The 14,718-nt window shown below is 40.9% G+C and overlaps 1 protein-coding gene and 1 non-coding gene across 3 annotated transcripts; both read left to right on the top strand.

Moving 5' to 3' along the window:
* The first annotated feature begins 563 nt into the window (after positions 1 to 563).
* Positions 564 to 634, top strand: TRNAG-GCC (transfer RNA glycine (anticodon GCC)). Its single transcript has one exon. It is a non-coding gene; the product is annotated as a tRNA-Gly (tRNA).
* Positions 635 to 1,977: 1,343 nt separating this feature from the next.
* On the top strand, positions 1,978 to 10,879 carry LOC131241038 (uncharacterized protein At1g03900-like). Of its 2 annotated transcripts, XM_058239655.1 has the most exons (8): positions 1,984 to 2,349; positions 5,520 to 5,551; positions 7,617 to 7,717; positions 7,816 to 7,888; positions 8,059 to 8,090; positions 9,467 to 9,557; positions 9,773 to 9,884; positions 10,371 to 10,879. In XM_058239655.1, the coding sequence occupies exons 1-8, from the start codon at positions 2,233 to 2,235 to the stop codon at positions 10,686 to 10,688; spliced, it is 876 nt and encodes a 291-aa protein (XP_058095638.1). In that variant the 5' UTR covers positions 1,984 to 2,232; the 3' UTR covers positions 10,689 to 10,879. The 2 variants fall into 2 exon arrangements, with proteins under 2 accessions (XP_058095639.1, XP_058095638.1); XM_058239656.1 differs by lacking the exon at positions 5,520 to 5,551 and having other exon boundaries at positions 1,978 to 2,349.
* The last annotated feature ends 3,839 nt before the right edge of the window (positions 10,880 to 14,718 follow it).

Genomic DNA, 14,718 nt, shown 5'->3' with positions numbered 1-14,718 from the left:
AATTGCCCTAAAGCTCTCTTGGCCCAGGCCAAATGCAAGCCATAAAGATAATTCATTAACTAAGCATATGATCCAATCAAACCCAAGCCCAGTCCTTAAGCCATCAGTAGCCCAAACCCTTGGGTATTCGGGCTGTCAAAACCGAAGTTAGCTGGAGCACTGTGGTTAGATTTTTTGGGCCTGAAATTTAGGCCCAGACTGGCCATAATCCTGAAACTGAAGCCCAAGCCCAGCCTTCGGCAGATTTTTTCATGAATTGAAGTTGAGCTCGGCCTCCATATTAATTGAGAATTTAAAAAAAAAAAAAAAAAAAAAAAGCCGATTCTAATTCACGGGCCTAAAGCCTAGAGCTAATCATAACCTACGAAGCTAATGGGCCCCAGAGAGTAGACCGGCCAGCATCCACCGTTCAAGTGGTTGCCATATATCAACCGTCTGGATCATCTAACTTTGGAAGACACTTGTAACAACTCATCACATGCCACTGATCTCTAGAGCATCAGCACCCTTGATTCTGACTATAGAAGATATATAACTTTTTTAGTCAATTAAAACATCAACAAGCACCAGTGGTCTAGTGGTAGAATAGTACCCTGCCACGGTACAGACCCGGGTTCGATTCCCGGCTGGTGCAAATTTTATCTTGTTTTGGGTGAATTAACGCAAGCGACACATATGCCAGCGAGGCACGTACGTTTGAGAGATTCCGTCCATTCTTTTGGCTGGCTTGATGATTGGACTACCTTGATTTTTGGCATTTTGTATATTCACAGTGCGCCCTTCCTGATGAATGGCCCTGATCGATGACACGTATGCCTTACGGACGGATTCATGATACGTATTCCTCCCCACATGAGGAGCCATTCCCGGAATCACGACCCGGTTTCTTCTTGGAAAAAACCTGCCGCAGCACTGCAGACATCAAAAACCTTGCAAAGTCAGCAACGAATATTCGCATTTTCTATTTATGGATCAATGCAAAGTGCGCGCGTGCGAGTTAACACGCTCAAGCATGGAAAACGAGTATTATATCTGAACCGCTTGTCAGTTAGGACGCACGGTATAGATCAATTCGTACATCAATCTGGACTGTCCACACATCTAATCTAATCACTCATATACAAAGCAAATGGCCCCTTAAAAGAAGTGTCTGATGGTCAGTATTCAACGACTTTGCGTGGCGTATTTTATTGAATTAAAGCCCGAATTTTTATTTCTACAATTACGCTCGGTGGGGCTCTCCAGATGAACGGATTGGATCTTGCACACATATGATAGTTTCGCACCGGTCAGCAGCCAAAATTGGACGTTGGGGGAGTCGCATTTCTATTAGTTACATGTTTAATATATGGTACATGCTGCCGTATGTTATGTATGCGCGCTCGCACAAGAAATGCGACATGTGAGAGATTATCCGGTGATCCAGACCATTAATATGATGGAAACGTTAATTAATATATTTAAAATAGTATTTTTAGATATAATCATCCCATCCATCTAATATGGGAAAAGAAAAATTAAAAGAAATAATTGCAGCATTGTTTATTCAATATAGGATCTAAAAAGCAGTAGTCCAGGAATTTTCAATTAGGATGTTATCATATGTTAACCATCCAAAAGTGATAAAACATGATGAACGGTTAGGATAATCTATAAAGTCACTACTTGAACGGTGCACAAAACAGATAAAATCGTTCCTCATTGTACAATTCATTTCCAGAAATTCTTGAAATGTTTATATACAACGTTATACATTAACTTTACCATACGCTGCTTATATTTTATTATGATTTTTTATTTATATATAATATCCTATCCGTTGAAATGATATAAAAAACTAGATACTGATCTGAGACAAAAAATAGAATAATCCACTTTTAAAGTTGGCCACAAAATGAGTTGAGTCAGATCATCAAATGTCGATTTATTCTGACGGAATATCCTACATAAAGAACGGACCATTCTGGTTTCCATCCAAGACGATCTTTCCAATGTGCCCCACCTTTTCCACGGCTACGATGTTATACAAAACTCACACAACTCAGCGGAAACAAAAACAAACGTTGTAGGTGAACAGCTCTCAGCAGTAATTTTAGAACGGTGGTCTTCGATTCCATACACCGGCGCGAACTCGCAGATTTCTTCTCACCCAAACCTTTCCCTGCTTTCTCTGTTCTCGATTATATCCAGATCTGCCTTTCTCCTCCTACTTTCTCATCGAAATCTCTGAAAATGGAGAAAGAAGAGCAGAAATCCCCAGAGTCGGAAGTTGACGGAAATGAGAAGGTAGAAGAAGCGGAGGCAGTTGAATTCATGCTCTTCCAAGTCGCAGAATGCTATGTCTATCTGGTATGTTGTTGAATTCCTTAATTGTTGAATTCCTTAGTTTGCTTTTCCCTGCAATCGTTGGAAATTCGAATCCTTGAAAACATGCTTCAATTTCATCTTGAATTAGTCACGTGATCCAACGGGTCAGTTACGAATTCCTACCTCAATTTCATGCAAGCCGTAAGGAATTTCTAAGATCTGGATCGAGATTCCGGACGTTTCACCGATCGCCGTTGATTCGAATGTGTTCTTTTGTAGAATTGGTTTCAGTATTTCTTGAATTGACTATGATTGTGAATGGACTAGCAAGAAAGCTAGGGCTGGCGATGGACTGGCTTGGTCTGTTGGGCAGGTCTGATGTTCGGAAGGCCCGTCGATTTTGAATGGGCTGACCTTGGGCCCAATCGGGGCGGATTCTCCATTGAGCCACAGACCGATCTTGATCACGTTGGGGTTGAATTCTCAACTGATGGATGAATGTCCTGGGCCTGAATTCCAGGCCCAAAACGTAAACTGGCCGGGCTATTCAGTTGGTTTTTGTTGCGGCATTGTGCAGATTTCATTGAGTTTGCTTCAATCTTAAAAGACTTGTTGGTTTTAAGCCTTGTGGATGGTATTCGATATTGATATGTGCATGGGTCTGAAAGGAAATTTTGGTAGAAAGTGTAATTGGTGTAATTTAGTTCTGTTGGATTGGCAGTGGACTTAAATTTGTGCTATTAGGGTTGGATATGATGAGTTAAGTTGTTTACATTAGCAAATGAGTGATTGGAAAAAGTTTATGAACCCATGGGTTCATGTAAGTAGGTTCGGAATGTTGCGGTTGAAGTTGTGCATAACTACATTTAGTGGAGCAGAGGGCAATATTGCTGTGACACAAACGAGGATGGATTATTCTATGACATTCTTCAAAAAATGATGATGATGTTATATTATGTTATATTTAGACCAAAAGATGTGAAGATCCTTGCCAGGAAATTCCTAATTTCTTTGCCTTCTCGCTAATGCAGCACTCACCCAACACCACAATTCTACTCTAGTTAGTCTCTTCCCTCATGCCCTAAGTGCTTTGACTAGAGCTTGGCTAGGATGGATGAAGAACATAAGATTGAGTGTGTAAGAAAACATGTATTGCAAGAAGAAAATATCACGAGTTGGGTCCCAAAATTAGGTATCTCACCTATCAATGTATGTACTCTGCAAAAAAAAAAAAAAAAAAAAAGTTTAGAAAACTTGGCGTGAAAGTTATGTGCCAGCTGGTTCCTATCCTTGGTAGAACAGGGCTGATGTCAGGAGGGTAGTCTCTTGTTTACAAAATTGTCTCATTTTTTATTCTGTCTGATTAGAAGAGTAAGATCAAATATTATTTGCCCCCAAAAGTACCTTGTTGAAAGGCCTTTATTAATTCTGGGAACAATACATTCCAAACTGTGATCTCGCACAAGCCCTTAATGACATCACTTGAGGAAAACCCTTGATTAAAGGGAAAAAACCAAGTATATTAGTCATGGATGCAAATGATGCAATGTATGAGTGCATTGCTATGATACCTGTGTCAGAGTTTCCACATTTGTAGATCTAGTGATTTTTGTGTTAGTGTTTGTATCTATAGCGGTAGCATAGAGAATCTATTTAGCTGTGTACCTTCAAGAACTTAGTAGTTGACTTCAGGTGCTTTGTAGTTGTTGGGCGTTATGGTGTTTCACATAATTGTTGATCTCATGCATCTCATATAGCCAGAGGGTGTCATTGACTTATCCAAAGAGGCAATGTGATGCAGGACAATTAACCACTTGCTATAAAAGCTCGAACTGATAGAGCAGGGCGAATTAATCCTTTTATCTCATAGCCCAGGCCCCAAATCCATGGGTTAGGTTCTCGGTTGAACCCTCGTGGGCCCTAAATCCATGGGTTCCACCCCCTCGTGGGCTCCAAATTCATGGGTTCCACCTCACACGAGCCACCCGCTTCACACGGGCCCCAAATTCATGAGTTCTGTGGGCCGCCCACCCTGAGTGTGCCCTTGCATCCCACAGGCCACCCCACTCGAGCCCGGTATGAAAATGCCCTCGCATTAATCACCCCCGATGAGGAGTCTTGAACATGAGACCTCTCGCTCTGATACCAATTTGATGCAGGACAATTAACCACTTGCTCTAAAAGCTCAAACTGATAGGGCATGGCGAATTAATCCCCCTTATCTCATAGCCCAAGCCCTAAATCCATGGGTTAGGTTCTCGGCTAAACCCTCCTTGTGGGCCCCAAATCCATGGGTTCCACCTCACACGAGCCATCCGCCTCACACGGGCCTCAAATCCATGGGTTCTGCGGGCCACCTACTCCGAGTGTGCCCTTGCATCCCACAGGCCACCCCACTCGAGCCCGGTATGAAAATGTCTCTGCATTACAATGGCTTAAGATAGTCATGTACCTAGCGAGGTATCAGATAGCCAATGTGGTCGGATCAGGATAATAGCATAGGGCATCTTTGTATCCTTATTAGTTGATCAAAGCATAGATAGCCATTATCCATAAGACATGCTGGTTGCGAGAGACATGGAGCTTCTTAGTTGTTTACCCCGTTGGATAGTTTCTTACAACGCTGTTGTAGTTGGGAGTTTCGTGTTCTAGCATTGCCATGGGTCTCATGTGTTTTTTTTTTTTTTTCAAACGGATGTTGTTGTATGCACTGAGTGAAAAATGTTTAGTGTTGCTCATGGTGAGTCTGGTGACAGCTCAATTTTGGTTAATGATGTTGCAAAACCAATTAACAAAGTAGGTCTAATTAATTCTACCACCTGAGTGGTATGCCTTGGAGGCTTGTACCCATTCTAATATTGGAGGCATGAAGTTGTTCCAATGAGTTAAATGATATTGCATGCCTCACTTATTGATAAACTAGATCCAATCATTTGGTCTCCATTATTTATCAAGAATTATGATGGCAATTTTGCATTATGTGTGTGCGTGCGCGTGTGCACGTGTATGTGATGTAGTATCTTTACTTTAGCTACCCCCTAATAGCTGGGACAAGGCTATAATGACGATGATGATGTTCAATCTTTTCTTTGGAAGTTTGTCCTCATCATTTTCGCCATTCTTGCATGAATAGCTAACTAATTCTGTACCTTTTATTTGTAATCTAACCATCTGATACAAATTCATTATGCTAACTTTTTTGAGTTGGGCAGATACCACCAAGGAAAAGTGCAGCTTCTTACAGGTAATGATCTTTTTTATCTTTTTTATTTGCATTCGTATGAATATTTCCGCAAGTCGAGATGATTGATATGCTTGAGATGGGATATGAGTTATCAAAATTATGACTTGATGGTCACATTGGATTTTGCTCTCTATTGTAGACGTCTGTGCAAGTATTAAAAAATATATATATATAACACATTTATAGTATGATAAATTAAATCCATTCCTATCCTTATCCAAGGAACGCTAATGTTCTCCAAACTGCCCCAAAAGTTAGTAAACAATCCAGTTGTAATCTTCCGGCACTGTACGACAATGAGGTAACAAAATAGTCTTTCCTTCACACAAAATACTCTCCTATTTCATATTCATAGTTAAATCATGACGTAAATAAGCTGGAAATCTTTCGGCAAGAGAAACCTCACCATACCAAATATACATCCCATACTTGATCTAAATCCTGTGCAGGGTACCAAATTATTATAATAGGCTTCAATGTACTTTTTTCACAACAATCATTCTGTTGTTTAATGTGCCCTCGTACATACATATGCCTCCATAGACAAATTGTAATTATGCAGATACACATGAATGTTGGAACAATACCATTTGTAAAGAAAGGTTGTTGGAACAATAGCATGCAATGGCATGTTCAGTGGGTACCAATTGGAGGTGTGCTTTGCTAATTCAACTGTTGTTTCATTTCCTCAATGATGAAAATATCTACTCTTTCCCATGTTGATCTGTTAGTGCACATTGGGGTGCATTTCTCCAAAATATCTACTCTTTCCCATGTTGAAGGAGAAGAATCTACTTGTAGTAAAAGGTGTGGTTGTTCCAATAGGTGCATTGACAATGCTGCTAGAGTATATCTTGGTCCCATAGATGTCTCTATGAAGCAGTCTGTATTGGTGAAAGGGAGTTAGCACAGATAAATCAACAAACTACAAAGGAAAAGTTTCGAGCTTTACGAAAAGCCAAATGTAGAGGAACCTAGATACAACCTCTTTGTTCACCTACCTAACAATCTTGAGATTCCAGGTGATACAATCAAATGAGTCTATAACAGAACACTGGAGAACAGGGGTGACAAATATCGCTAGTGGAGAGAAGCAAGCATTGATCATAATCACTAATCACTGTTGAAATGGGGTTTTGAAACACTTTGTCAATATCTTCCATCTCCATCAATAGCAGAAATTGATCTGTTTCTGCAAGAGTAGGAGTTTGACTATTATTCAAGTGCATCCTTTTTCTTCTTCTGGAAGATGGAGGGTTGAAAAAACTCAGAGATGCAACCTAAGTCAAACACCTTCAACTTAGTCTGGAGATATAATTTATGCTTGTGGCAATTTTAGCCTGCCATCCAACGATGTTAGTTCACCTCCAAAGAACCAAATTCCAGAAAACATATATCTAAGCTTAGAGAGCAAATCAGGAGTCGTATTTTTTTCTTCAGAATATTGCATGTTCAATGCTTGTACAAACCATGAAAATGTTTCATGTAATGATGACTACTGAAACTGAAGACACTTCACCCCATGACCTCTTGAAATTTTGTTCTCTCTTCTGCATCTTTATGTTCAATCTGATGGTGGTTAGTCAATGCAACGTTTCTGCCCATTCAGTTCTATTGTTATGGTCAAAGGAAATATCACAAGGGATGAAAATGCAACCTAAAAGCTTTGAGAATTGTGATGGATACTGCTGAGAATGTGCCATGTGTGTGCGAGAGACCTAGGGCATTCCTCAGGTGGGGCTGCCATGTATGTGCCAAAGCCTCAGGTATGTATGGTCATCAGATGGGCCATGTGTACAAAGAAAGGATGGTTGGGAGAATTGATCAGTGTTCCACATTCAATGTACGCATGGTGCACTTGATGACTGGATTGGTCTGATTTTCAGGTGATAGAAGATATGGTAGGTCCAGCAACTCTTGAGGAATCACTTGGATCTGTCACCCATGGTACATTTTAGGAAGTTGGATTGAGATCCTACTTTCATGGGTTGCCATAGGAGCTTAGGAGCACTTAAAAGCATTGCACTTAATGGAGACAGTTTCTAAATAATTATGTTTGTTCTAGGGCTGATGAATGGAATGTCAACAAATGGGCATGGGAAGGGGCATTAAAAGTAATCAGCAAAGGGGAGGAGTGCATTATCAAGCTTGAAGATAAGACCACAGGTTCAATAATCTTTTAGTTACAATTAAGAGGAAAAGAAATTGATGCAGTCTTAGACAATACCATTGTTTCTATTATGCACATGGAATGTTTTAAGCAGGAGAGCTTTATGCTCGAGCATTTCTGAGAAACGGGGAGCCACATCCGGTGGAGCCTGTGATTGACAGCAGCAGGTTTGGTTCTGTTTGTTATTGGAACTAGGGTTAGTCTATGATATCTCAATACTCAATCAGATGGGAAAATTACAGTTTCCTCAATTATGTGTTTGCCTTAAGTTCAAATTACTGATATTGTAATAGGGTATGAGTTTTCATTTCTGAATTTTTATCCCATGCCTACGCAGATACTTCGTTCTTCGGGTGGAAGAGAATATAGGTACATTGCTATTATCTTTTTGCCACTGATTTATTCCTTGGCATGCAAAGGCTTTCTTTTTTATTTTTATTTTTAAACTTGAAGTTATGGCCCTTGATAGAGTGGAATGGCAGAACAGGATTCATGTAGCCAACTCTAATTAGTTGGGAGAAGTCTTAGATGACGATGATGGTGTTCTTTTTTAAAGTGTGCTCAGTGGGCTCATCTGGCACTACATGCTCTAGACATCAATTGTTGCAAACTTCCTTTTGTGGATAATGTACAATAGTTGTGCTAAAGTGTGCATGGGTCTGACCATGTTGGCATGTGAGTCATGTTGGTGATCACGTGTTCGCTTCCTTGCTATTTTGAGCAGCGAACTACTTGAGCCTGACCTTTCATGCATGTGGGTGCTTCATGCATAGGACACAATAGTTGTGCTGAGGTTTGTGCTGGCTCTAACCGTGTTGGCATGTGTGCTGTGTTGGTAATCATGTATCGGTGGGTTGCTTGCTATATTGTGCAGCCAACTACTTGAGCCTGACCTTTCGTGTGTATTGGTGCGTCATGCTTCATGTTTGCCTGGCAACTGCCCCTCCATGAACATACATTGCTTGCTCACCCTTGAGGCATGTATGTGATAGTCTATTAAATTGTGCCTATGGGAGTCTTGTGCTCCCATTGCCAGTCCCAAGCCCAGATAATGGAGGGTTGCATCAGGTTGGCAGATGTCGCCATAACTTCCTGCTTAGAGTGGTATGGCAGAAAATGATTCATGTAGCTGTCCCCAATCAGTTGGGATGAGGCTTAGATGATGACGTAACAATGTTATCATATTGTCTGAATCAGTAGATAGCAATAACTGGTCACCTTTTTCTGTCTTCGTCATTCTTACTCTTGAACAATTGCAGGCCTTTATGGATGGATCAAGGAAATCAAATCATTGGGTTTTTTTTTCTTCTTTTAATGTGCAACCTGCATTATTATTTTGGTAATTATCATAAATGAAAAAAATTGTGTAGACAGGTTTAGTTATCCGCAAGAACCGTGGAGCATACACAGAGGGCACCATCACTTTTCAGTCATCTCCGCTGCCTTCTGCCAATGGCAGAAGACTACAGTTCTCCCAAACTACCAAACTTCAAAGTGCCCATTATTATTAGAATGTAGCCGAACACTGTTCTCCTCTGAGTTTAGAATCGAGAATGTGGAAACTTGCCTTTGTGATTCACGAAATCAGGGAACTTTTCTTGACATTAAACATTTCATTTTTCTTCATTGCTGGAATTGTAATTGTGGTGCATATTCCCTTGCTAAGGAAAGCGCTTATTGGACGCCATTCCTCTTTACGGTGGTCCACTTTTTCTTTGATGCTCATGGGGTTGAAACGTGTGCAGGTGGTCGTCTACGGCATGCTTTCATTGGTATAGGTTTTCGAGAAAGAACCCAAGCTTATGACTTCCAAGCTGCCCTTCATGACCATATGAAGTATCCTTTTGTGAATTCTCGTTTTCTCCCTTTATGAAGTATCCTTTTGTGAATTCTCGTTTTCTCCTTTTGTTTGAAGAACTGCTATTTCAAACTGTTTCGTATGGTTGAACCTTTTGTTCATGGGTTTCGTGGACCAAATCACAATTTTGGCTATCAAGATTGAACTAGTAAATGCGACCATGTGAAATTGTTCCTCCTTCACGATCCAAAAGATACCTAAACAAAAAGAAGACTGCTGAAGAGATGGAGCAGCATTATCAGAAGACGTCCTCAGTTGATTACAGTCTAAAAGAAGGGGAAACACTGGTGTTGCAAATAAAGAATGTAGGATTTCTTGCATCGAGGAAACTATAGGTTCCTGAGCCGCGGCAAATGTACAGTTTGCTGTCATTCCCAATCATGCACGTGACCCTTTGGTGATTCAAACTGTTAATATGATGGGCCCCAACCTTGGGGGGGATGCCCCAAATAACTCCCAGAATGGAAATTTTTGATCTGTCCTTTTTCAGTTGAATTGGTGGACCATATCTTTTTTTTTTTTTTTTTACACTCTACATGTTTTAGGTCACCGGTCGAAGGCTTAGGATTTCTAATCTGAGAATCTTTTGGGGCTCCCTCCAATTACAGGGCCATCAAATTATTGGTCTGGATCACCAAATATGGGGTCAACATGTACGGAATTGGGACCATCGAAGGCTAGCAACCTTACAAGTCCTCTTCTTGCTTCATTAACTACCTACTGCATTAGAAATGACAAGTACTATTGATTGGAGCAAGGTTGTGATAATCACGTACTCATTGTAACTGCAGAAGGGATCTCGCAGTTCCAAGTCTACATTTTTTGAGCAGGGTCTCAACAATCTCTCATTGGAAGAAAAGGCAAATATGAAAGAGCCCACAATCTGTCTCAAACCACCACCGCCCCCACCAGCTCCACTTTCACCTGTTGGCACTGCTCAGAAAGCACCAGTAAACTTTCCATCTAATTTCAGTCTTCAGGGGACTACTGATGATTCTGACCCACATGGTCCGAAAGAATGTCAATCCAAAGAACCTTCTTCACAAGAAGATAAGAACTCTCAAGATACCGTGGAAGATGACTTTGGAGATTTTCAGGTGGCAGATTAACTTTGTTTTATGAATCTCAACTTTTCTTTGCTTGAATGCTTGAAATGGTTGCATGCTTCCATTGGGAAGTATGTCTTGGTTTTGGTCAATGCACCGATTTTATACCCGTTAGTTTGGTTGAGAGGTTCTACACTTTCGGAGATTGATGATCTCGATTTACTTAGAAAATAGAATTTGTATAAAATTATTATAGTGCGTTTTTTTACTGTTGCTCGGAAAGCAGCTTGATTCATTGTTTTCTGGTGGTAGAAGCTTTTTTTTTTTGGATGAATGTTAAAAGTAATGGTGGAGCATAAGCCTACCTGCAGTTATGCATTCACCTGGCATGTGTGTGCAAATCCCGGACATGCAGCAGATGGGCCCCAGTGTGCAGATTACTTGGCCTAAAATCAGGCTAGTCGGCTCATCAGGCAGGTTGTACCTGTATGTTGAATTTGTTGCACCATTATTGAACCATCCGTTGTTCTAATACATGCTTTGCTGATGCACGTGTTCCACTGGACCTTCCACATGCATGCTGGTGTGGGCATGTGTGGTCATGCGGCTGAGCAAACTCTGGAAGTCGGTTTCATATTTCTGAGATGAGGTTATGGGTCTCGGACGTGGAGAATGGGTGAAGAGGTTGACAAGTTTGTGGTGGTCGCATGCAGCCCTGTTCAAAATTTTTTTTTTTTTGTTTGGTGAGGGCCCAAGCCGTTGAGAGGGCATCTACACAGTAGGACCTTCCTGATAGACGGCCTGGATGCTGCACATTTACGTACCCTGTTGTGTCATGTGCAGGCATGGGCTACACGAGCTAGGATAGCAAAATTTTCAGCACTGGATGATGATTTTGTAATATTCTCGGATCCAGTTATTTTCCAATCTGTTTAGAGTAAAAGTTCGATAACAAATAACTAATCTATTGGAGAAGCTTCCAACTCTAATGACAGTTGCAAATTATCAAAAGCAACAAGTGAGGTTTCGGCAAGCATTGCGAGCATTTTGTTCTGATAACCATGGATGGTTTCTGATGATGATGAATTATTATCAAGGTCATGTGGCAATAAATCAGAAAGAAGCGTTTATGCTGCGTTAAGGGAAAAAATAATTTGAAACTTGGGAATGGGAACAAGCTGCGTAAAAAAATAGCGGAAAGATATTAATAAATGCTGAAGCAATTGGGTTGGAAAGAAAATTGATTCATTACAAATTGGGATTGTGCGGAGCTAAATTGGTTTTTTAATTTAGCCGGTATAATTTCAATTAATTTATAGAGCATGTCCAACTTCTGAATACGTTGTGTCATGACTCTGTCAAAGTATCTAATATCTAAGGGTGGCAGTGGAACAAGCTAGCAAGCCCAACCTGTCTTTCTAACCAGGCTTGGACCTATATTACCTTGGCGCATGATATAGGCTTGATTAATTTTCAGGCCAGGCATAGGGCTCAAGTCATTTTAGCTGAACCCAACTTCATATGGCCCTGTTCTTTCCTGCAAAAAAGCCATTATTCCAATACTCGATTAGGCAGCCCATGCATCATGAATGTAGAATCTTGGGATTATTCCAAAGTGCCTATCTCTTTGGGCGTATGAGGCCCACTTTGTCAACGGGGATATTATCAAATTACGGGTAAGGCCTGATTGGGTTGTGCCCATCCACCCAACCAATTTTTCCTGGCTTGAGCTTGAGGCTGACTATGCTAGGTCCACGTGGTGCTCAGGACGTGATGGCCAGGTCTAGTTGCCACCCCTACACATAAATCCACATCCTCCTTTTGCCTCTACCAAACGGGTTCACAAGAGGGAGAACGTGCACAAGTGCGAGATATGGGTCATTTGTCAGTTGGTCCCAATATTGAAATTCCAATGATGAAGGGGTGGTGGGCCACACTTGTAAATTGAACAAGTTTTGCTGAAAAGGAAAGCATCAAGAAACCAAAATATGAATATGAAAAATCAATTGTCCCATCAGACAAGATAATTCCCTTAATAAAAATTCCATATTAACCCGTTTGTTGTAGCAAAAGTGATTTCCATACAAATGTTAAAAGATCAAATGATTAACATGTTTTGTAAGCACAGGAACCTAGAATTAACAGTTCCATTTCCCATAGATATGGAAATAGATTTCCATTCCACATTTTTCCGTTGTTTCCACCAATCCAAACAAGGAACCATGGCACACTTCATGTAGTAAATGAATCCCAATCACGCAAAGATAAACAAACAACGTTGTTAACAGTTAGAAGGGAAGCAACACAAACAATTACAGAACTCCAACAAGGAATATACAACAGGATGCACTATATGCTCAGGGCATTGCAGTATAAACTTTTAATAGTTATAACGAGGCAATAATAATGTCACAGTTGGGAATTCTTAACCAACAGAATTTCATAATTATTGTGCTGCATAAAATCAAAATATACAAAATCAGGTGAATAAGCAAGCGTAACAATTCCAAGTGAAAATGGGAAGGGTGCCAATCATAAGTCATCCATGTAATTGCTTCCCACCCAGCATTGCAAAATGGAATGGTTAATTTTTGTTGATTAAAGAAGTTCTAACTCATCGCCTTTTCTTGCAAAATGGTTGGTTTTCATTTATTAAAGAGCTTTTGCTAACTTGACACCTTTTTTGACTGGTTCAAACTCAGAGAGGCATTTGGACCCATACATCCAAGTTCGACGCCCTTGATTTTTATGCCAGAAGATTCAAATAGCAATACTCATCTAGCGGATACCTCGTACATCAAACATGTCACATTATGACACGTGTGCACGTGGAATTAGGAAAATCTCTTAGATAATAGTTTTATAGGAGTATGTAAACTGTTGCAACAAAAGGGTTTGAAAAAACTCATTGGGATATAACCAACATCCAATACTACTCTTCACAAAAACAACTTACTTGATAAGCACTATCACTCTGCATGCTCCCCATATCAGACCTACTGATAGTCTCTGTTTTGCAATGGGGGCAAATCTCTCCCTGGCGTATCTCTTCCATGATAAGCATTGCCACTTGGAATGTTTCCCGCATCTCTATTTGGCATGTAGTTGTTCTGGTACTCTTTGTTTGGTATCTCCCTGCTTTGTTGAAAATCCCTATTAGGCATATATCCAGGGCCACTGTTAGGCACGTTCGAATATCCCCCGATCGGCCCACCGCTGTTGGGCATGTTCGAATACCCACCGCTCGGCCCACCACTGTTGGGCATGTTATAATCCCCCCCCCCCCCCGCTGCTGTTGGGCATGTTTAAGTATCCCCCACTTGGACTACCACAGTTGGGCATGTTTAAGTATCCTCCACTTGGAGCACCGCCGTTGGGCATGTTTGAGTATCCTCCATCCGGAGCACCTCTGTTGGGCATGTTTGAGTATCCTCCACTCAGAGCACCACTGTTGGGCATGTTTGAGTATCCTCCACCCGGTCCGCTGTTATTCGGCATGTTTGAGTATCCTCCACCTGGTCCGCTGCTGTTGGGCAAGTTTGAGTATCCTCCGCCCAGTCCAGCATCTCTATTGGGCATGCCCCCAGCAACATTCTCTCTAGGAGGCAACGAGCTCTACACGTCCCGATTCTAGAAATCCCGATTGGGCATTGGAGGTGCATCTTTGCTTTGAAAATCACGGTTCTGCATATTCTCTCTTCTTCTCTCAAAGTTCCTTGATCGATCGAATTTGCGAGGCCTATCATTGCGCCTAGACCTCTCATTTGCACGTGCATTGTTTCGAACCCATTCCTCATGGTATTTAGGATCATACTTTAATCAAGTGGTCCAAATTCAAAGCGGTTGGTTAGATATCCTCATCTAGTGGTAAATAATTGATTTAACGGTCAGTTTGATGAACGGGTGAGAATTCTAAGGTATTCAGGGGTTTGTCCTATTAATCAACCGTTGAAAAATGCTCCCTATGATTAGATTCAGGTTAAAGCACATAAATATTAATGGATCTATAAGTGTAGAGTTGAATAAGTGTAATCGTACATCCTTATGTATAGGTAAACTTGCACCTAAAATTTCGGGATGTTACATTCTACCC

This window comes from Magnolia sinica, chromosome 3 (assembly GCF_029962835.1).
Source record: "Magnolia sinica isolate HGM2019 chromosome 3, MsV1, whole genome shotgun sequence".
Taxonomy (NCBI): Eukaryota; Viridiplantae; Streptophyta; class Magnoliopsida; order Magnoliales; family Magnoliaceae; genus Magnolia; species Magnolia sinica.
This window is presented reverse-complemented; position numbering and strand designations above follow the sequence as displayed.

Bases quoted from the DNA above. Each gene is read 5' to 3' on its own strand.
- LOC131241038 (XM_058239655.1), top strand. From the start codon at position 2,233: ATGGAGAAAGAAGAGCAGAAATCCCCAGAGTCGGAAGTTGACGGAAAT. The intron at 5,552-7,616 runs GTAATGATCTTT...TGTTTGTTCTAG, and splicing joins AAAAGTGCAGCTTCTTACAG to GGCTGATGAATGGAATGTCA. The intron at 7,718-7,815 runs GTTCAATAATCT...TGTTTTAAGCAG, and splicing joins GCTTGAAGATAAGACCACAG to GAGAGCTTTATGCTCGAGCA.